General features: G+C 46.7%; 1 protein-coding gene and 1 long non-coding RNA gene across 16 annotated transcripts in view; one reads left to right on the top strand and one right to left on the bottom strand.

Annotated features, from left to right (window-relative positions):
* Positions 1 to 14720, bottom strand: part of LOC110260034 (uncharacterized) — a 149295-nt gene extending 134575 nt beyond the window's left edge. For all 4 annotated transcript variants that reach the window (XR_014842259.1, XR_014842257.1, XR_014842258.1 and 1 more), the window contains exons 1-2: positions 14503 to 14720; positions 8031 to 8192 (exon numbers count right to left, since the gene is read on the bottom strand). This is a non-coding gene — a long non-coding RNA (uncharacterized LOC110260034). The remainder of the gene's footprint in view (positions 1 to 8030; positions 8193 to 14502) is intronic.
* Positions 1 to 16242, top strand: part of VIT (vitrin) — a 114550-nt gene extending 98308 nt beyond the window's left edge. For 10 of the 12 annotated variants that reach the window (XM_013996219.3, XM_021087635.2, XM_013996220.3 and 7 more), the window contains 4 exons: positions 2276 to 2379; positions 8094 to 8320; positions 10769 to 11282; positions 15647 to 16242. In XM_013996219.3, the coding sequence (XP_013851673.3) occupies positions 2276 to 2379; positions 8094 to 8320; positions 10769 to 11282; positions 15647 to 15825 (1024 nt within the window). In that variant the 3' untranslated portion in view covers positions 15826 to 16242. The remainder of the gene's footprint in view (positions 1 to 2275; positions 2380 to 8093; positions 8321 to 10768; positions 11283 to 15646) is intronic. The other 2 variants (XR_014842248.1, XR_014842249.1) reach the window with 1 other exon arrangement.
* Positions 16243 to 20981: the final 4739 nt, after the last annotated feature.

The following is a 20981-nucleotide window of genomic DNA, read 5'->3' as shown; positions in this document are numbered from 1 at the left end:
CCAGACGTTAAGGGGGTCTGACCTCAGATCTGCACAGAAACACAGAGGTAGGGATAAAAGTAAGACTGATGGGTCCAGGTTTCGGGCCTAGATGGCCAGTAGGGGGCAGTATTTCATGAAATTGATCTGTAAGAATAGAAACCCGCAAGCCCTGGAGCTCTGAGGTTAGATGACTAAGCTGATAGCACTCTACTCCCTTCCCGAGGACCTGCCTTTGGGGTGTGTCAAGCAGCCTCGGTCCACAGGCTTCACACCGTGGGTAGATAGTGAGGTCCAGCTCAGCCAGAACACCCACATTTCTCCATTCTGTGGTTTGCTTTATTGCTGTTGTCTGTTGGTGTTTAATCCTAAACTAGCACCTGGCTTTCATCTGGTGGCTTTTCCTCTGGTTGGATTTTTCCCCCAACAGCCACTTTGGTTGAGCTTATCTCAAACATTTCCTTGTCTTCCCAGGCTCACATCACCAATCCTTCACCAATCCTTTCTTTTCCTTTCTTTTCCCTTTTTGGCCACACCTGTGGCATTCGAAAATTCCAGGGCCAGGGATTGAACTCTCACCACAGCACTGACAACACCCGATCCTTGACCTAACTCCAACATCACCTCCCTTTAGAGAAGCAGCCTCTGGGCAGTTTGCTTTGGTTTTGTCTAAAAACCAGCCGATGTCCCTTGTTCACTACGAGATGGAGGACAGAGGGGCATCCTTCCAACCATTTTCCAAACTCTCCTCCAACATGGATGGCAAAGAGGATCGGAAAATAGGGTCGGAGCAAGGAGGGCACCAGGGGATGCCTCCCCTCAGGTGCTGGGGAACTGGCTTCCTGGAATTTCCGGGTTCCCCAGAGGACTGCCTGAGAAGCCACCTCAGGGCCTCAGAATTCCACCCCAAACTGCTGAAACCTGCTTCTTCCTGGATCTCTTCCAGGTGTTTGTGGAAAGACTGCTTTTAAAAGTCTCCTTCTCCCTCTCCTTGAAGGCTGAGTAATCTGCAGTCAGGACAATTCGCATGGACCCATTTTCCACAATTATTAGCAATTTCAAGACAGCAGCGTCAAAGCACTGAAGCAAGTGCAGGCTCTTCTGGAGTTCGGGGCGCCAGGTGACCTTGGAGGGAACTGGCGTGAAGCTCTGCCTGTGGCTGAGTGTCAGTGCTTCACGAGATGTGGTTCCACCACAACCCACTTCATCCTGGCTGTGACCACACACATCCACCGCCAGAGCCCTCATCCCTCCCGACACACCTCCCTCGTGTCATGAAAGGTCATGGAAGGCGTACCACACCCCCGCTCAGCTGCTCCCCAGCCTGTTACCCAAGGAGACTCCCCTCTAGAGAAGGCGTCTCATCCTGTTTCTCCACTGAAGTTGCTCCAAATCCTCTCCAGCTAACCTTCTTCAGGCTTCAATAAAATAGACACTGGCCTTCCAGTAAGACTTGAGTATTCTCACCTAGTCACAGGAGCCACAGAATGGAAAAGAGGAAGGGATTCTTTGTGACACCACTGTTAAGATGCAGTCCCAGGGCTGGGGTAACCCGGCAGTGGGGCGGGGGTGGCTATCAGCTGAGACTCCCTTCCTGGAGAGGAGGGTCTGGGGACATCTTGACATTTGCAAAATCCCGCTTGACAACAGTCCTGCTTTTTAGCAATATGAATGTCATGTTCTTTACTTTTATCTGGATGAGGAAATAGGCCCAGAGAAGTTAGATGACTTCTCAAGGTCACACAGCTAGGAAATAGCACAGTCAAAACCAGAACCCACACCTGAGTCCTGAAACAGCCTTATTTTCTCTACACACACTGCTGAGGACCCAGTCCTCCCATCTCACTCTTCATTCTGCACCCCGTGGGGCGGTGGGGGGAGGCATTTTATAAATACCAGCTTAAAGCTTCGAAGCAACTTCCATTCCATTCATATATAAAACAATCAACTCTGGCTTTTTTTTTCTTTTTTCTTTTTTCTTTTTTAAGGCTGTACCTTTGGCATATGGAAGCTCCCAGGCTAGGGATTGAATTGGAGCTACAGCTGCCGGCCTACACCACAGCCACAGCAACGCACGATCTGAACCGCATCTGTGACCTACAGCAGAGCTCACAGCAATGCTGAATCCTTCACCCACTGAGAGAGGCCAAGGATCAAACCTGCATCCTCATGGATACTAGTCCAGGTTCCTAACCCGCTGAGCCACGACGGGAACTCCAATCAACTCTGATTTCTGCTTTCCTCCAAAGTGTAATAACTGTCCAGCTAATTTTTATTTCTTGTTCTGAATCTTCAGAGACAACCCTGCTACCCAATTTAATCTCAAGACTCACATGAATTCCCGGGATCTGAAGACGGCCATAGAAAAAATCACCCAGAGAGGAGGGCTTTCTAATGTAGGTATGTGATCCCGAGTCAGACCATCCTGCTACCACGGCGCTCTTTCTATGTGGTTGCCGGTTAACATTCTAGGCAGGAAGAGGAGGAAATCAAAATAATCCATCAAGAAATGACTCACCTAGTATCTGTATCTTTTCTAAAGTATTAGCATAGGTTCAGGGGGCAAAAACCATTATCAAACACAGGCTGGAGAGTATTGGCGTGCCTGTTTCCTCAGGATGGCAGCTTTCCCCAGGACAAGCAGGATTATGACTCTTCTCTGACTGGTCTGTAAGTCAACTATTTTTCTCTACATATTGTTAAAAATAATTTAATAATAAATAAAGTTCGTAAGCAGTTCCATTCAGGAAGCTCTGCAGTGCCCTTGGGAATCTTCTTCCAATGAGATTCCTGCTATAGTGATAATTGTGCCATGAGAGACATGGTCTTTGTTTCAAGTAGAGTCTCCTCTGATGCCTGAGCCTGGGTGGTGGTGACATGGGGGAGGTACCAGAATTCCAAGGTCAAGGTCTAGTCCTCAGTGGCACAGGTCCAGAAGCTCCATTTTATCAGTTGCCCAGAGGTGACCAGGTATTAGGAAGTGGTTTCACACTAACCAAGCTCAAAGGCTGCCAATGAACCCATGCCAATATGCCAATTTATAAATGGTATTCTGGCTTTGGGGCCCTGAGAGGGCTGTCCACTTCTCAGGGAACCTGTCACAATCCAGGTAAATGGAGAAACGAGCCACTATTCCTTGGCGAGGAGTTCACATAGGGAATAGATCCATCTTTGCAGGAGCATCTTTGGAATTACAGTAAATCTGATTATTTCCCTCCCCTGCCGTATATCTCTGTATATTAGCATCTAGCAAATGAAGAGCCTTTGATCTCTGAACAATTCTAAGTAAACACTGGCCAAGTCACTGCTATCCAGGACACCAAATCAGTATTGCCTCATCACAAACCAGATAGGATTGAAGTGAGATTTGTTTTCAGTTTAATACTTAGATCAGTGAAATTCCAGTAAAACTTTAGGAGGAAAACTTCAGAAGACATTCCATTTCCTTGATGGGATTAGAGAGGTATCTTAATAAAATCAGCGGACTTTTTTACAGTGGACGCCATGTCTTATCTCTGCCCTGTACTGATCAGAGTTTGGGTTTAGAAAACAGAATCCATTCCAGAAGTTCCCATTGTGACTCAGTGATAATGAATCCAACTAGCATCCATGAAGATGCAGGTTTGATCCCTGGCCCTGCTCAGTGGGTTAAGGATTCGGGGTTGCTGTGAGCTGTGGTGTAGGTCGCAGATGCAGCTCATATCACACAATGCTGTGGCTGTGGTGTAGGACAGCAGCTGTAGCTCTGATTAGACCCCTAGCCTTGGAACTTCCATACACCACAGATGCAGCCCTAAGAAAACCACACACACACACACACACAAAATCCATTCCAGCTGGTTTAGGCAGAAAGAGATTTATCTCAGGATATTAAATGGCTTTGAGAATTACTGAAGAATTGGACTCTAGGCTGAGCTTTCAGAGATAACTTCCCAAGGCTTTCTGCAGAACTAGGACCTCCAAAGAGCTATGCCTCTTCCAAGATCAGGAAATTGCATTCTCTGTTCTGCCACCACATCCTCTTCAGGAATCTGCTTCAGACAAGAAGGCGCCATGACCATGAAGCTTCTGCCAGCTCCCAAACCAGACCTTGCCTGCTCCATGCACAGCCACAGAGTGAATGCTACCTCAACATCAAGATAGCTCATGGAGTTCCCATTGTGGTGCAGCAGAAACAAATCCAACTAGGAATCATGAGGTTGCAGGTTCGATCCCTGGCCTTGCTCAGTGGGTTAGGGATCCGGTGTTGCCGTGAGCTGTGGTATAGGTCGCAGACACAGCTCGAATCTGGCATTTCTGTGGCTCTGGCGTAGGCCAGCAGCAATAGCTCTGATTAGACCCCTAGTCTGGGAACCTCCATATGCCTAAGGGGTGGCCCTGAAAAGACAAAAGACGACAAAAAAAAAAAAAAAAAAAAAAAAAGAGAGAGATAGCTCATGACCAGAAGTTCCCGCTGTGGATGAGTATATCTACCCACAGCAGGATGGATGTACTCCCATGAGGATATGGGTTCAATCCCTGGCTTCGCTCAGTGGGTCAGGGATCTGGCATTGCCGTGAACTGTGGCATAGGTTGCAGACATGGCTCGGATCCCAAGTTGCTGTGGCTGTGGTATAGGCCAGCAGCCATAGCTCTGATTTGACCCCTAGCCTGGAAATTTCCATATCCTGCAGGTATGTCCTTAAATGCAAAAAAAAAAAAAAAAAAAAAAAGATAGCTCATGACCAAATATAGACACCTCTGCTACCACCACCCCCAGAGAAGTCAAACACTCTACAGACTTGTCAGCAGAAATAGCAGAATTAAAGCACAGTCTCTGCCTCACTTTTAGTTTCTAAATATCATGTGTATATATCATTTTATGAAACTAAAACAAATCCAGAACTATAGCTGCAAGGGAGTCTCAACAACATAGTTTCCAGATTTCCAGCTTCTGCTTTCAAGACATGCTGGAAGGTGGATGGAATATATGTTGAACCTGAATGAACCATGGCCTCCAAATTGAAAACTGGGGGAAGTCAAGTGACCTTCTGATATTTCCCTGTGCTCCGTCTACAGGCAGCTAACATTAAACACAAGGGACTGCTGAATGCCTCTAGCCTTGAGGTGAATTAGCCTTTAGCTATGCAAGCAGTTCTCAGCAGTCGGCATTTCCCTTAGCAACTATGATCTATGCAACTTAACATGGGTTCCCCAAGACATTTCCCCAGCAACTAAATATGTAACCATTTGATCCTTTCATGTAACAGATAAGATTATACCAGCCAATGGAGCCAGAATGCTGGCCAAAACCAGAGAAGCATCAAGTATAATGACATTAACGCTAACGTCTTTAGAAGGTAGCTCTTAACTTTCATTTAGGTTGAGGACCTCTTTGAAAGCTTTGGCTCTCGTGCCCAAATAAGTACTTATACGCACAAAGTACTATGTATAAATTCAGGGGATTTGTGGGTACTCACCCCCAGTGCCCCAGGAATCCACAGTGCCTAGGTTAAGAGCCCTGCTTTTCTGTACACGGCTATGCTGACTCCAGGATGACCAGTCATCCCAATTTGCCCAGGGCCACATGCAGATTTCAGTGCTAAAACTGGGACAGTTGGTCACCCTCCTTGATTTCAAAAATTTCCTGAGGCCCCAGGCAGAGTGAAGTGTGTGCTTAAGAAAGGCATGTTGGGAGACTATGTTATCCCTCACAAGTGTTGCTCTCAGCTGAGGCAGGCTGTTTTCAGGGAGACCTAGGCCCAGAGGCTTTGAGTGATGTAGCAAAGTCCACATGGCCAGGTAGGCAGCACAGCCAGGCTAGAACAGATCTCCAAGTTCTTAGTGTGGGCAGTGCCTCCTGGGCCAGCCAGACCTATGCCCCTGGTGGAACTGGACACAGATTCCACTGAACCCAGAAAAGAGCCTTCCATACCCAGCAGCTCGTGGAGCACCAAGCACACCCCAAGTTGCCAGATCCCAGGGAGAGGCTTCCGTTACTTCAGGTCAACTCAACCTACCCCACACTTTCAGAAACAGCATGGGGTTGGCTTACAGGCTTAGGTGGGTTCCAGCACCCAGGCAGAGAATGGACACTTTTGTTCCCATGAAAGTTTCTCACCTGCTTGCTGGTCCCTAAAAGTTTTATTATTATTATTACTTTTTTTTTGTCTTTTTGTCTTTTCTACGGCCGCACCCACAGCATGTGGAGGTTCCCAGGCCAGGGGTCCAATCAGAGCCATAGCTGCCAGTCTATGCCAGAGCCACAGCAACGCGGGATCCGAGCCACATCTGTGACCCACACCACAGCCCAATGCCGGATTCTCAACCCACGGAGCAAAACCAGGGATCAAACCCGCAAGCCCATGGTTCCCAGTGGGATTCGCTAGCCACTGAGCCACGAAGGGAACTCCAAAAAAGTTTTATTATTTAAAAAATTTTTTTTTGTCTTTTTAGGGCCACACCCTCACTATATGGAGGCTCCCAAGTTAGGGGTCGAATCAGAGCCATATCTGCCAGCCTATACCACAGCCACAGCAACGCCAGATCCGAGCCACATCCGTGACCTACACTGCAGCTGGTGGCAACACTGGCTCCTTTAACACACTGAGCAAGGCCAGCAATCAAATCTGCATCCTCATGGCTGCTAGCCAGGTTCTTAACCTGCTAAGCCACAATGGAAACACATATTTTTTTTATTTTTAAAATTGATATATAGTTGATTTATAACATTGTGTTAATTTCAGGTGTGAATTTCAGTAAAGTGATTTAGTTATAGATATTTTTCCAATTATTTTCCATTATGGGTTATTACAAGATACTGAATATTTCCCTGTGTTTTAAAGTAAATCCTTGTTATCTATTTTATGTCTAGTAGTTTGCATCTGTTAATCCCATACTCCTAATTTATCCCTCCCTTCCCCTTTGGTAACCATAAGTTTGTTTTCTGTCTGTAAATCTGTTTATTTTGTACATAGATTTAATTTGTATTATTTTTTAGATTCCATAAAAAGGTGACATCATACAGTATTTGTCCTTCTCTGACTTACTTCACTTAGTATGGTACCCTCTAGGTCCATTCATATTGCTGCAAATGGTATAAAACATTTTTTTTAAGGAAGAGAGATTTCCATGATTTAAAAAATTAATGAAACTCTCAGCAAATTAGAAAGAGAAGGCATTTCTCAATGTGATAAAGAACATTTATGAAAAACCTATAGCAAACATCATAGTAAGAAGTCAGCCATCTGCAAGCCAAGAAGCTAGCTAGCCCTCATCAGAACTTGAATCCTGGGGGGTGGGGGGATGTGCTTGGGCTGTGGGATGGAAACCCTGTGAAATCAGATTGTTATGATCATTATACAAGTACAGATGTGATAAGTTCATTTGAGTAATAAAAAAAATTTTTTTTAATTAAAAAAAAAAGAACTTGAATCCTGCTGGACCTTGATCTTGGACTTCCAGCCTCCAGAAGTGGAAGAAAATAAATTTCTATTGTTTAAGCCACATAGTTCGTAGTACTGTTAGGGAAGTCTGAGCAGACTAAGACAAACTCTGAGGAAAGACTAGCCTTTACAACAAATGCTGCCCAAGCAACCTATATCTGTGTAGCAAAAAAAAGGAACCATGACCCTTACCTTACACCGTGCAAAACATTCAACAAACTAATGTAAAATCTAAAACAACAAAACCTCTAGAAGAAAATACAAGAGAAAATTCTTTAAGGTCTTGAGTTAGACAATAAAATGGAAGACTAATCCAGTGGGAAACTGAATAGAAAAATAAAAGGAGTTCAATGACCTCAGGGAGCAAAGCAGTCCTGTCAATACTGGACTCACAGTGGAGAGAGAGAGAAAATTTATGTTTAAGCCACCAAAAAAAAAAAGAGAGAAAAAAAATGAAAAGTTAAAGGCGTAAAATGAAACTGGGAGCGGGGTGGGAAATGGCTAGCGGTGATGGTTCCACAATACTGAGAATGTACTTACTATCATTGAATGGTACATCCAAAACTAGTTAATGTGATTTAAAAAGGAAACAAGCCAGCAAGGGAGGGAATGAGCTTTTTTCTGTACCTCTTTATGCTGCTGTGATCTGTTCCCTGATCACGCCAAGCATGAGCATTCTTTTTCTTCCAGGCCGGGCCATCTCCTTTGTGACCAAGAACTTCTTTTCCAAATCCAATGGAAACAGAGGCGGTGCTCCCAACGTGGCCGTGGTGATGGTGGACGGCTGGCCTACGGACAAGGTGGAGGAGGCATCAAGGCTTGCAAGAGAGTCAGGAATCAATATTTTCTTCATCACCATTGAAGGTGCGGTGGAAAATGAGAAGCAATATGTGCTGGAGCCCAACTTTGCAAACAAGGTATGTGAGTGCCTGGAGACTCACCAACATAAGAATTCCCTGCACTTTGCAGAGCTGTAACAGCCATCTAGGCCATGTCGTTTGTTCCTTCAAGTGGGGTTAAGCTCACTTCTAGGAAGAGGGCCTCCAGTGAGACTAGTAAGTCTGGAACCTGGAATCACCCTCTCAAACTCCTCCTTCCCCACATGCACCTGGTGAACTGAGGCCAGCCTCAGCCCCTTGCGGGGAGCAGGGTGCCCAAGGCCTCACATAAAAGCTCCTCCAGGCTCCTCCCACAGCCCAAAGGGACCTCGACTGGACAGACCAGCGTCACTGGAGCACATACACAGGTACACATGTGCACGTAAGTACTGCAAATTAGCCACTCTGATAAACAAGAAAAAGTCAGAGAGAGAAGTTTTCAAACTCAGCTGCCCCTGGTTCTGACCCAGGGCCCAATGGGTCAGAACCCAAGGATAGTTTGTACCTAATGCCCCAAAGCAGTTGTTTTTGTATATTTTGTACAGTGGGACCCCCTGGAAACCTTCCTCCAAAGACAGGACCCTAGGTTTAAAGAGGAAAGGAGAGCAGGGGGCTGTTCTCCAGCTTTAGTGTTCTCCATCTCCAGATCTTGTAGGGCTCAGCCCACTGCAAAAATCCTGTCCTTTGTCTTCCTTGAAAGTCCTGTCTCCCTTAATCTCTAGGACTGAGCATGGCTCTCACTTCATCTGCTCTCTCCTCTTTTCCATCTTGTATCCTAAATGTAGACTTCCTCAGGGCTCAGTTCGTGGCCCTCTTCTCTGCTCCCACTAGGTTTTCTCCCTCCAGAATCTCTTCCAGGGCCACAGCTTCAGCATCCCTCACAAGCAATGATACCCTCACATGTCTCCCCTCCTGGTCTGCCTGGAGCTCAACAGCCATCTGTTTCCAGCTAATTGACTATTCACCTGATGTCCTTAAATCTCACATGTAAAATTCCAAGAGCATCATCTTTCCCACCCAAATTCCTCCTTCCTCTGGGCTGTGCACGAATGGCCCCACAGCTGTCCCAGACTCCCAGATTTACCCCAGGACACCTCGTCAGCTCCCATGTCACATGTTTCATATCTGTCCACTCTCCCCCATGCCCAATGCCAACTCCTTAGTTCAAGCTAGTACTTAACATCTATTCTTTCTCCATCCTGGGTCTCCCCAGTTTAGTTTTCACAATGAACTTCACCTTTATGAAGCGCTTTTTCAATCCTATGGGGTCCTTGCTCCAAATCTTTCCTTATTCACTATTACTCGTGAGGTCTTCTGGATCACTGTCCTCACCCACCTTCCTAGGCCATCTCCTGTGATGCACACGGGCCCTGTGCCCCAGCCCTCGGGCTTCCGCCCACACCCAGTGCCATGCTCTCTCCTGTCGTGACCTATTCAGACTGCCTGGTGGGAATCCCTCTTCTCCATCCATTTGCTAGGATTCAGCTCAGCCTCAGCACTCCTCTTGCATGCCACCTAGTCCATGGAAAGTTTCGTGAACCCCATTTAGGTGTTTACAGACCCATTAAAAATATTTCCAGGGATATTTTAAAGTCAGTTCTGGTTTTAAAATAATTATACACTTTTATCCATAGCCATCAGGTCTGTGACTTTCTCTGTGACCCTGAGGGAGGCCACAGGAAGGGGGAAACGGTCACTTCCAGGAGCACACCAACCAGGTTGCTCAATGTTTATTTGCAGGCGCTTTGAGTTTTTTCTGGAATGAGCCTGGGCACAAGTAAATAAATACTCATTTGCCTGGAGGCAGGGTTGTCCAGAGGACAGATCTTAGGTTCTGAAGGCAGACAGATTTGCTTTCCATCCTCAAGGACTCAGGGATGTCACTTCACAGCTGTCCCTCAGCTCATTCCTTCATGATAAGGGGGTTTGTTTTAACTCCACCCTGTAGGGTTAATTTGGGGGGTCAGTGAGATGATCTAAGACCTCTAGTGAGGGGCCTGACACATGTGTGGGAACCCTTCTTGCAAATGGATGCAGCACTTCTCCGGAAGCAATTCTTGAGCTATTTCTCCTGTGTGCTTTTTGTTTTCCCAATCAGAACCCGTTTTCTTGAATCCTCTCAAGGGCTGGTGCCCATCAATGCCAATCTTATGGCTGCCGATGCAATGAACCTAGGGGTCTGAAGAGGCAAAACTAGGAAGCTGAAATCAGGGATTCCCTCCTCCCTGTGGGTGGACTGATGCCTCTCCAGGAAAGCGGAGAGCTTGCTGAGGGAATGGGAGTACATCCAGAGAGAACCACAGGGGCCTCTGCCCGGTGAGCACCTGACCTGGTGAACCAGATTGAGAGAGCAGGTCAGGAGGCCTGATGCAGAAAACAAGTCCCGGAGCTCCCTCCCCCGACCTTGGGGAGGAGGGGGCGGGGGTGATGGAGGCAGGTTGGAGGATGAGACCCCTGACCTGGCGAGCCCCTCCCTCTGTCTTCCAGGCTGTGTGCAGAACCAACGGCTTCTACTCACTCAATGTGCAGAACTGGTACGGCCTCCACAAGAGCGTGCAGCCCCTGGTGAAGCGGGTCTGTGACACCGACCGGCTGGCCTGCAGCAAGACCTGCCTGAACTCAGCCGACATCGGCTTCGTCATCGACGGCTCCAGCAGCGTGGGGACAGGCAACTTCCGCACTGTCCTCCAGTTTGTGGCCAACCTCAGCAAGGAGTTTGACATTTCTGACACGGACACGCGGGTCGGGGCCGTGCAATACACCTACGAGCAGCGGCTAGAGTTTGGATTTGACCAGTACACCACCAAGCCCGACGTCCTCAACGCCATCAAGAGGGTGGGGTATTGGAGCGGTGGGACCAGCACCGGGGCTGCCATCAACTATGCCCTAGAACAGCTCTTCAAGAAGTCCAAGCCCAACAAGAGGAAGTTAATGATTCTCATCACGGACGGGAGGTCCTACGACGACGTCCGGATACCAGCCATGGTTGCACATCACAAGGGTGAGTGGGCAGGTCCTGCTGCGCAGCCTGGCGCCGGGCGTCTGCCTGGGGTTTGGTGGGGGCTTGGACCACTGCATAAAGTGTTCAGATCCCTAGGGAAGGCATTAGGGGTGTAAACACTGCAGGCACCACTGGGCAGTGGAGAAGGGTCAGGCAGGGAGCCCCAAGGTGGTTCCCACAGTGTCACAGCAAACCCCGATCCTGCGGGAGACTGGGGGCACTAACCCTCTCCTTTAGGTCCCATGCTCTGATGCGTTCCTCACGAACATGTGAGATATTAAAAAGGAATCTAACTCCTTACTTTAATCTCCATTGAAGACCACCAAATTGTGTAGGGAATTTAAAGAAAATGGATGTTTTGAAAGAGAAGTACTATCTTTTTGTTGTTGTTGTTTGTTTTTTAGGGCTGCACCTGTGCCATATGTAAGTTCCCAGGCTAGGAGTCGAATTTGAGCTATAGCTGCCCCTACACCACAGCCACAGCAACTCTAAATCTGAGCCATGTTTGCGACCTACACCACATCTCATGGCAAGGCAGGATCCTTAACCCACTGAGGGAGGCATGGGATGGAACTCAAATCCTCATGGATCCTAGTTGGCTTCCTTACTGCTGAGCCACCACCGGAACTCCTGAGAAGTACTGTCTTTGTAATCACTGGCTAACCAGATACTGGAGGTTTGGGGGGAGACCTCAAATTTGCATTTGAATTTTTTTTTTTTTTTGACTGTGTCTGCAGTATGTGGAAGTTCCTGGGCTGGGGATTGAACCTATGTGACAGCATCAGCGCTAGATCCTTAACTCACTGCATCATAGGGAAATTCCTCAAAGTATTTAAAGAGATACGTCCCTAGGAAAATTTGGAAGATGGCAACAGAAGTTTAAAACCATGAAAAAAATGATAAAAATATCTTTTTTTGTAGATGTTTAGAAAACCAATCCTTTTTAAAGCCTTTTTCACAGACTCTATGGGTAATCACTGCTTTGAAAAGTGCCATAAAATACCTGGAAAATGCAAACAACCTGGTGAAAACCCCAAGTGATAGTAATAATAGTAATGATAAAAGTAAATCAAGCAGTCAGTGAACACCAAAAACCTGTAGGTAAGTACTAGAGAACAGGCTCACTCATCGTGGGGGCAGTTTTCTTCTTTGCCTACATTTAATTTGGGTTCTTTTTTTTTTTTTTTTTTTTTCCTCTTTTTAGGACTGCACCCGCAGCATATGGAGGTTCCCAGACTAGGGATTGAGTCAGGGCTACAGCTGCTGGCCTACACCACAGCCACAGCAACGCCAGAGTGGAGCCCCATCTGTGACCAATGCCACAGCTTATGGCAACACCAGATCCTTAACCCACTGAGCAAGGTCAGGGATTGAACCTGTGTCCTCATGGATACTAGCCAGATTTGTTTCCACTGAGCCATGATGGGAACTCCTAATTTGGGTTCTTTTGCGGGAGTTTCCCTATTTTTTTTTTTTTTTTTTTTTTTTTTTTTTGGCTCTCTAGGACCACACCCTCGGCATATGGAGGTTCCCAGGCTAGGGGTCAAATTAGAGCTGTAGCCGCTGGCCTACACCACAGCCACAGCAACGTGGGATCTGAGCCACATCTGCAACCTATACCACAGCTCATGGCAACGCCAGATCCTTAACCCACTGAGCAAGGCCAGGGATCGAATCCACAACCTCATGGTTCCTAGTCAGATTCATTTCCACTGCGCCACAACGAGAACTCCATTTTCCATATTCTTTAAAGCTGCTTTTAATCATTCTCGAAACAATGGTATAAAATAAACAAGCTGTTAGGAATGAGCAGTCCTGGCTTCTGGAAACCCAAAACCAGACACCAGGTTCAAACAGTCGTCCCAGTGATTTACCCTCTGGAGCCCATGGGGGGTACTCCTGATGGCAGGACAGCAGAAGGCCAGGGCACCAGCAGTCACCAGGCCTCTTGGACTCATATCAGCAGAGAGAAAATGGTCTAAGGTTTAAAAGCAACTTGCCCAATGTTCCAAAGTGAGCAGGAGAAGCCAGGTGGGGCAGCTTTTGAAAAACCCAGGGCTCTCTTGCTTTCTCCAAACATCTGTCCCCAGCTCCGTTCAGCTCCACACTTATTTTTCTAGATGGCCATCCTTTGGGCCTCATCCAGAGGGTATCCTTGGCCTACTCATCACAAGAAGTGAAGATCAAGGGAGATGGTCTGAGCAGCTTTAAAGAATGAGGACCAATAGATGCAAAGGACATGGAGGCCATGAGTACTGTGTCCCTGGGAGTGTCCAAGTCAAGGCTGGGTGACTGTCAGAATCGCCAGTAGAGAGTTCTCTATGACAGGAGTGGACTCAAGGATCTGAAAAGCCAGATCGCTAATACTGTTATCTTAATGGGGGGCACCCCTTCCATCCTTGAGCAGAAACACTTGGCAACATTTTAAGCCAAGCCAAAGCTTGGCAGCGCTAGCTTTTCCCAGTGTAGACCAATGTTCAGAGAAAAGACACTGGAGAGGTCAGAGAAGGAACTGGCAGCCTAAATGAGTTTAAATGCAGCTGAATGAGCCACAGTAGAAGAGCAGCTTAGACCAGAACCGTGGGAGGTACGGATGGCTCTCCAGTCAGCAGGACAGGGCACCAGGGAGGTGCTGGAGATACTGACATGGGTGGCTGGCTGGGCCCAAGGAGCCTGGGCAGAAGCCCCACGCAGGCTCTGCCCTCCGTCTCACAGCCGTCTTGCTCACCTCACTCTGGCCAGCCTGGAGGGGGCCGGGCATGGGTCACGGACCTGCTCACCATCTGTACCCCATCAAGAACCACATGCCAGGCATCCTGTTTTCCCACTGAGAACAGAGGCCTGGTCTCTGAATTCCTCTCCCTGCTGAGGCATCCTGCTCCCTGTTACAGTTGGAGCCCTTTAATCCTACTATCTACTCTTTCCCATTTGCCTCTAGACTAGCTCTAGTCCCTCACTTCCTAAAAAGAGAGACAATTCTCTCTGACCGCAGGTTCTGCTGGAGTCACCACCTGCCTCTTCCAGCCACACTGAAAAGATCAGCTCTACATGCTGCCCCACATCTTCATTTCTTTTTCACGCTCAACCCACAGCAATTCACTTAGTTTCTTTGGCATCTCCTCTCCTGAAACGTCTCTCTCCAAGCGACCAGCTTTTTCGTTTTCGCTTTCATCTTCCACAACCTCCTTGCATCAGTCAACACTGTCAGCCACTTCCTTACCTCTAAACACTTCTCTGCGGTGATGAAGCAGATGCTGGGTCACCAGCTCTCTGGGTCTTTTGCAACGGTTCGTTCCTGCGCCAGGATTGAGGTTGGATTCTACAGCTCATAAAGTCATCCTCAAGCCTAAAGTGATTCAATTCCACCACTCACACAGAAGTTTATAGCAGAGTTTATTTGCAAAGCAGACAAGAGAACCCCTCTCAAAACCTCCTCCCCAGAAGCAAGGGGCTCAAGGGTATTTATAAGATAACAAATAAAGGAGTCGGGCAGTCTGAGGCGGGAGGGGGGTGGGGAAGGGGGGGCAGAGAGCGTGATTAGAAAAAGGCGCAGGAATAGTCCTTCTGCGCAGGCGTAACTAAGCACAGGCCTCTGCACGCCCTAAAGGTCACCAAGCGGGCGCCGGCGCATGCCCAGTTGGAGGGTCAGTGGTCCCAGCCTGTCTTAACCAGCTCAGCTGAACTGACGCTCAGCTCCCAGCTGACTCCAAGTTTCTGGAGAACAATTAAGGCAAACATCTTGTTTAGGCTACGTGCCACTTGGAGGACATGCAGGTCTTGAAATGACCTTGATGAGTGAAGGCAGGTGAAATGGATTTGACTACCGTTTCATTTTCGATTAAAAGATCTTGGGAGTTCTCTGGTGCCTCAGAAGGTTCAGGGTCCAGTGGCTCTGGTGACAGCTGTGGCACTAGTTGAATCTCTGGATCCTTCACACACCATGTGTGTGGCAAAATATAAAAAAATAAAAAGATTTTGAACTGGATTTTGGTGCGAGATTCTGAATTGTGTGTGGCTCTAAACACAGAGCAAGTGTGTGTCATGTGGTACAATTTGCACGGCACCACAGTTTCTTTTGTCCCCAAATGTCATCCCCTTGCTGCTCTTGGGCATGGAATTCTTACCATGCATTGACTCCATTTTTCTGGGTTTTTTTCCTCCAAAATATTGTAAACTCCTAGGAGATAGCAGCTATATCAATTTTACTGCTGCTGGCATGCAGCAGACGTTAATGCCTTGGGCACCTCTGTGATTGTGGATTTGGTTGTGTTCAAACACAACAGCCAACAGCAGCAGGAAGGTAAGGATTCATTTCAGTCCCTTTCCTTGGGGACATCTGCTTCATCAACGCTTTGTCCCCACAGGTGTGATCACCTACGCAATAGGCGTGGCATGGGCTGCACAGGAGGAGCTGGAAATCATCGCCACTCACCCTGCCAGGGACCATGCCTTCTTTGTGGACGAGTTTGACAACCTCTACAAATCCGTGCCCAAGATCATCCAGAACATTTGTACAGAGTTCAACTCACAGCCTCGGAACTGAATTCAGAGCAGGCAAAGCACCAGCAAGAGCTGCCTTCCCGACCAGCTCTGGGACAACCCCCAACGCTTTATGGGACGCACGTGGGGCAGCAAGGCACGCAGGGCTTGGAAAGGATGTCTTGTTATTATTCTTTGCCAGTGTGGTTTTTCAGACTTCAAGACTTGGAGTTAGAAAGATGATCATAAATGTGTAGAATGAGCCAAAATGATAGGTCATTTTGGGAGTGCTGGGGATTTTAATTTTGAGAATTGTTTTTAAAGTAAGTATTGAGACTAGAATGCAGCACTTATGACAGGCTTAAGTAGAGTTTTTGTGAGATTTTTCACATTTTTATTTCCCCTTGGAATTCTGTAACTCTCCACAAGTTCATTTTTGTCATGACAGTAGAGAAGTCGATTAATTAAATGTTTGAAAGGATTTTGTGCAATTGCTCTGACCATGTCATGGGTAGTGTGACCAGGGTTTGTGGCTGGGCCACCCCCTCTGCTCTCCTGCCCCAGTGACAGCACACCTGAAGGGGTGCAGGCAGCAGCACGGCCCTCTTCTCCGTTATCTAAATCACTGTGTTTCTGTACCATCGCGGGCTGCTAGGGAGCAGCCCAGGAGGACCACACAGATCTAGCCTTAACAGTGGTGCATCGGGCTGGTGCAGACACTTTCAACCTAAGTTGCATGTTAGAGTTACTTGAGAGTGAAATGGTCATTCCCAGACCCCATCCCAATCCCCAGGACTGCTTAGTCTCCTCCAGGAAGGGAGCCTGAACATTGGCAGGTTTGGAGAGCCCTCTGGTGGTATCGATGATAGGTTGCCAGGATTGAGAACCACAGAGCTGCCTCTGAGGGGTCAAAGCTACAGCTGTTTCCTGGGAGAATCCCTGTTTATACCTGTTGTTCTGAGTCCCATTTAGTTTAGCATTTATCTTGGATTTTCTGTTTGTTAACTAGATATTATTACTAATAGTTGCATTAGCATAAGCCAGGATGGGTTGGTGGAACTCCACTTTTTACTTCTGGCTTCTACCAAGGACTCATCTATTAGGACGTTAAGTTGCATACACCATAGGGAAACACTCAATAGAGTCCTAATAGAGATGACTTACCTGACAAGTTATGCTCTGTAAAAATGTGTATTGGAGAACGCTACTCCAAGTGGAGGCCAAAAGATAGTTCCTCTGTCAGTATTTTAGGACTTTTTTTTTTTTTAGGGCTGCACCCACAGCATATGGAAGTTCCCAGGCTAGGGGTCAGATCTGAGCTATAGCTGCTGGCCTACGCCACAGCCACAGCAACGTCAGATCCGAGCTGAGTCTGCGACCTATGGCCACAGCTCAAGGCAATGCCAGATCCTTAACCCACGGAGTGAGGCTGGGGATCGAACCCACATCCTCATAGATGCTAGTCAGGTTTGTTACTGCTGAGCCACAATGGTAAATCCCTAGGGCAAAATATTTACATACGAAATTTTGAAAATAAATAAAAATAATTTTAAAAAAAAGAAACTTTGAGTTAAAAATTGCATGAACTTAGCAGACTTTGCATAGAGCTTACCAAATCTCTCATACCTGAGGAGTTATCATCAATTAAAAATGTCATGGTCTACAGAGAAAGTGTCAGCAATTTCAAGTTTAATAACTGTAAATTTTACTTCGAAAGCAATTGCAAACAGATTTGTTTGGAAACTTCAAAATACTAAAACTAGCTTCAAAAAGGAAATTCTTTGTAAACATACCAGTGACACATTACTAGTGACAGAATTAGCTGAGAAACTAAAGAACTCAAGTACTAGGAACAACTCTTCTTCTTATGATTTTGAATGTGCAGATAATTGATATAAAGGAGTTTTTTTTTCCCAGTGTCACTTCAATGTACACATGAGTTAATTTTTTGAAGAAAAAATTTTATTTTGGAAAATAGTTTTGGAATATACTTATTGTACTAGGGCCCTAATATAAAAACCAATTTGTTATCAATAAGTATTTCCAAAAATAATATAATTGAAATGATTTTGGTGTTCTTCATTCGCACTTTGGAAAATAATCACTCTAGTTATAGGCATTTTAATTTTGAAGATAAATGAAGCCTCTTCAAATGTACCCATTGTTGACGTGCTGTCAACACATATTTGAGGGTATGCTGTGTTAGAAAGGACCATCAGAAGTGTTTAGGCCCCAGAGGTGTCATCAGATTGTCCATGTGCATGTTCAAGTTGCCAGAGATGATGATGGGAGTCAGGATGGAGAGAGAAACAGTGAGCCAAGTTCATGTATGCTCAGCAAATGACAGAGGGAGGTTGGGAGAGGACAGCAGTGACAGAGATGGGGGCCTGAGGCCAGATCTTCAAGGGAGCTGGGAGCAGACCTGTCCCGTTTCCAGGCCTGCAGGGTGTGACAGCACAAACAGCCTCCATGCAGGAGGTGGAGGAAGACTGCCAGGCCTCAGGTAAAAGCAGCAAGGAGAGGGTGAGACCTCTGGGGGCTTGGAGGTGGCGGTGGCGGCGGCAGCAGAGAGGTGTGGGAAGCCTGCAGTGGGAGTGGGGCCGGGTCAGGTCAGGGTCTGCACAGAGCAGGGTGGAGACAAGGGCCCTGGGGGTAATGGGTGCCATGAGAGACTTGTGTATAAATGCCACATTGCTCAACCTAAATTGTGCCCCACATTGCTGGGCAGGCACTGAAATCTTAACACCAGAGACAGAACTTCGGAGCAATCTACTTCAAATTCTCCAACGGCAGAAAAGGAACCCCAGGCCTTAAGAAGGTTGTGCAGATGTGAAGGGACAGAACTAGAATTCAGATCTCCTGTCTTCCAATCTCCCGACTCATCTGACTGCCTTCTTAGAGGGTCAGAACCCCCCATCCCCATCCCCACACACACACCTGCTTCTGTGCCCTCAAGGGCTCTGGTTCAGCCTTTGCGGAGCTCTCTGGGTCCTGCAGTCTCGAAGCCAATCTCCTAAGGAAATTCCATCTTTCATTCCATGGACTCAGCTGAAAACCTCCTCTGTGCTCTTTCTCATCCAAGTCAACCAAAATGAACAGACAAGGAACATCAGGCCAGCTTCTCTGGATGCAGGTGATGTCTCAACTCTACTCAAGTGCCCCACCTCTTAGGAGTAAAGAACCTTTCAAAGAGCTTTCTTGGCTATAAGTTTTGCAGCTAAAGCTCTGCTAAAAAATTCCAGCCGAAATGACAGGGTTCAGATATTTCTTGTTTCTCTGGGCTCTTTAAACTCTTTAAACAGGACAAAACCTCCACAAGGCAAGTTTTCCGGCGGCAGTGTCAGGGGGCCGGCATGGTTTTATAAAGAAGACAATGCTTCCATTACCAAGGATTTTCCAGCCTCAAAGAGGAGTTTCCAAATAATAATGTTATTTTCCAGTCATGATCCTAAGAAAAGTTCTCCCCTTGGGTTACCAATATATAAATGTAGTAAGTAGGAAATGGAGTAAGCTTGAATGCATGAATTCAATTACTTTGGAAAGAGATATGTATTTAACTAATGGCTTTGAGGAATTCACAGTCCAGTGAGAAACCAGACATAAATGAACAATTAAAATTGTATAATTAATATCATGGGAGTACGCTCAGAGTGCATGCCTGGCGACTGCAAGCAACTTCATGAGAAAAGTAACTGTGAAGTGCCTGATAATTAGTGTTTGCTGCATGCTGGGCACTGTCCTAAGGGCTTCACACGTATTAACTAACTTATCTTATTCCTATGATTTGCTGCGAGAGGTACTACTATTATTCCCACTTTATAGATGATGCAACCGAGGCATGAAGATATCAAATAACTTGCCCAAAGTCAGGGGGCTAGTAGAGGCAGATCTTGGAATTAAGCCCAAGCAATCTGACTCTAGGGTCTGTTTATTTAGCCCTTTGCTTCTTATGATAGTCGCTACAAAATAACCAAAGTGGCTGCATAGGGGGTTCTCTAGTAAGCTTGATGATTTAAAATATATGTATAATTCTGCTAAATGTATGCCCAGGGTCTATTAAATGTGCAAAGTGAGAAGTCTGTTAAACATCCAATGCAAATTGCACTTCACCCCATCCCTCCGCCAGCTTCTCTTGACAGCCTCCTGCCCTCACTTAACATGGGTGATTTTAATCTGCAGCCCATAGTCCCTGAAGCTCCCTAAACACACTGGGCTTCCCATCCTCTTGTTAAACTCCTAATCATCCTTCAAGTCTCAGTCCAAATGCCACCTCCTCTTCAGAGCCTTCTCTGATTTGCTCAGATAGACTTAGGCTCTCTGGATACAGAATCCCGACCCACCTATTTTCCAGCATCTCCTTTGACCCTTCTCATTAGGGAACACAATCCACACACATGGTCAAGGACATGGAATACAGGGAATGAGAATTCTGAAATCTAAGTCACCTGACAGTTCTGACTCCTAATAATGGCCCTTTTTAGAATGGGAGGCAGAGATATTTCAGGAAGACAGAAATAGGAAATGACGGCAAGAAAGAAACAATCTACTTCCATGCAGACTGCACCACTCTTTTGAACACTTCTCAGGTTCATTACTGTTATAATCACTATTTTCCTAGGGCCAGAATCTCTTCAGGTATCTATCCACAGGGAAACTCTGTTCCTTACCTTCCGCTCTCACTTTTCCTGCAGAAATGAAAATCCTATTTTCTGTTTACCTCCCTTAGTTTCACTCAACAAACATGTTTTAAGCATCTGTTATGCACCAGGCACTGTGACAGGCAGTGAGGTAGGAAGATAAATAATACCTGCCCAAGGAGCTTAGGGAGGCAAGGAGGCTTGAAACAGTGTGACACACATAGAGTGGCAGGTGAAACTTGAGCTTGAGGCTCAGGAAAAGAAGCTGAGGAAAGAGGCAGGAGCCAGGCCATGGAAGGTTGTGTTGGTTAAAGTTAGTTTTCTCAGCTGCAAGTAACAGAATCTCAACTCACAGTGGCTCATGCAAAGGGGAAATTTTTGGAAGGAAACTGGAGGAGAGCACAAACCCCAAGGTCAGGGAGACAGCAGTGTCTCGGAAAGGAGAAGAGCAGGACAGGAGAACTGGGAAGCCCTCTCACTCTCTTCTCCTCCAGAATGAGCTCCATCTGCACATAGTTGAACAACCCTACAGAGAGGGAACAGAGTGAAACTTCCCACCCATTTAGGATTGACCTCCCAGTGC

The sequence above is a fragment of the Sus scrofa genome, chromosome 3, assembly GCF_054392235.1.
Source record: "Sus scrofa isolate SSC_HxYL_T2T_F1_AM1 chromosome 3, Sscrofa_HxYL_maternal_Yorkshire_Landrace_v2.0, whole genome shotgun sequence".
NCBI classification, from domain to species: domain Eukaryota; kingdom Metazoa; phylum Chordata; class Mammalia; order Artiodactyla; family Suidae; genus Sus; species Sus scrofa.
Note: the sequence above shows the minus strand (reverse complement) of the source record. Positions and strands in the feature narration are given on the sequence as shown.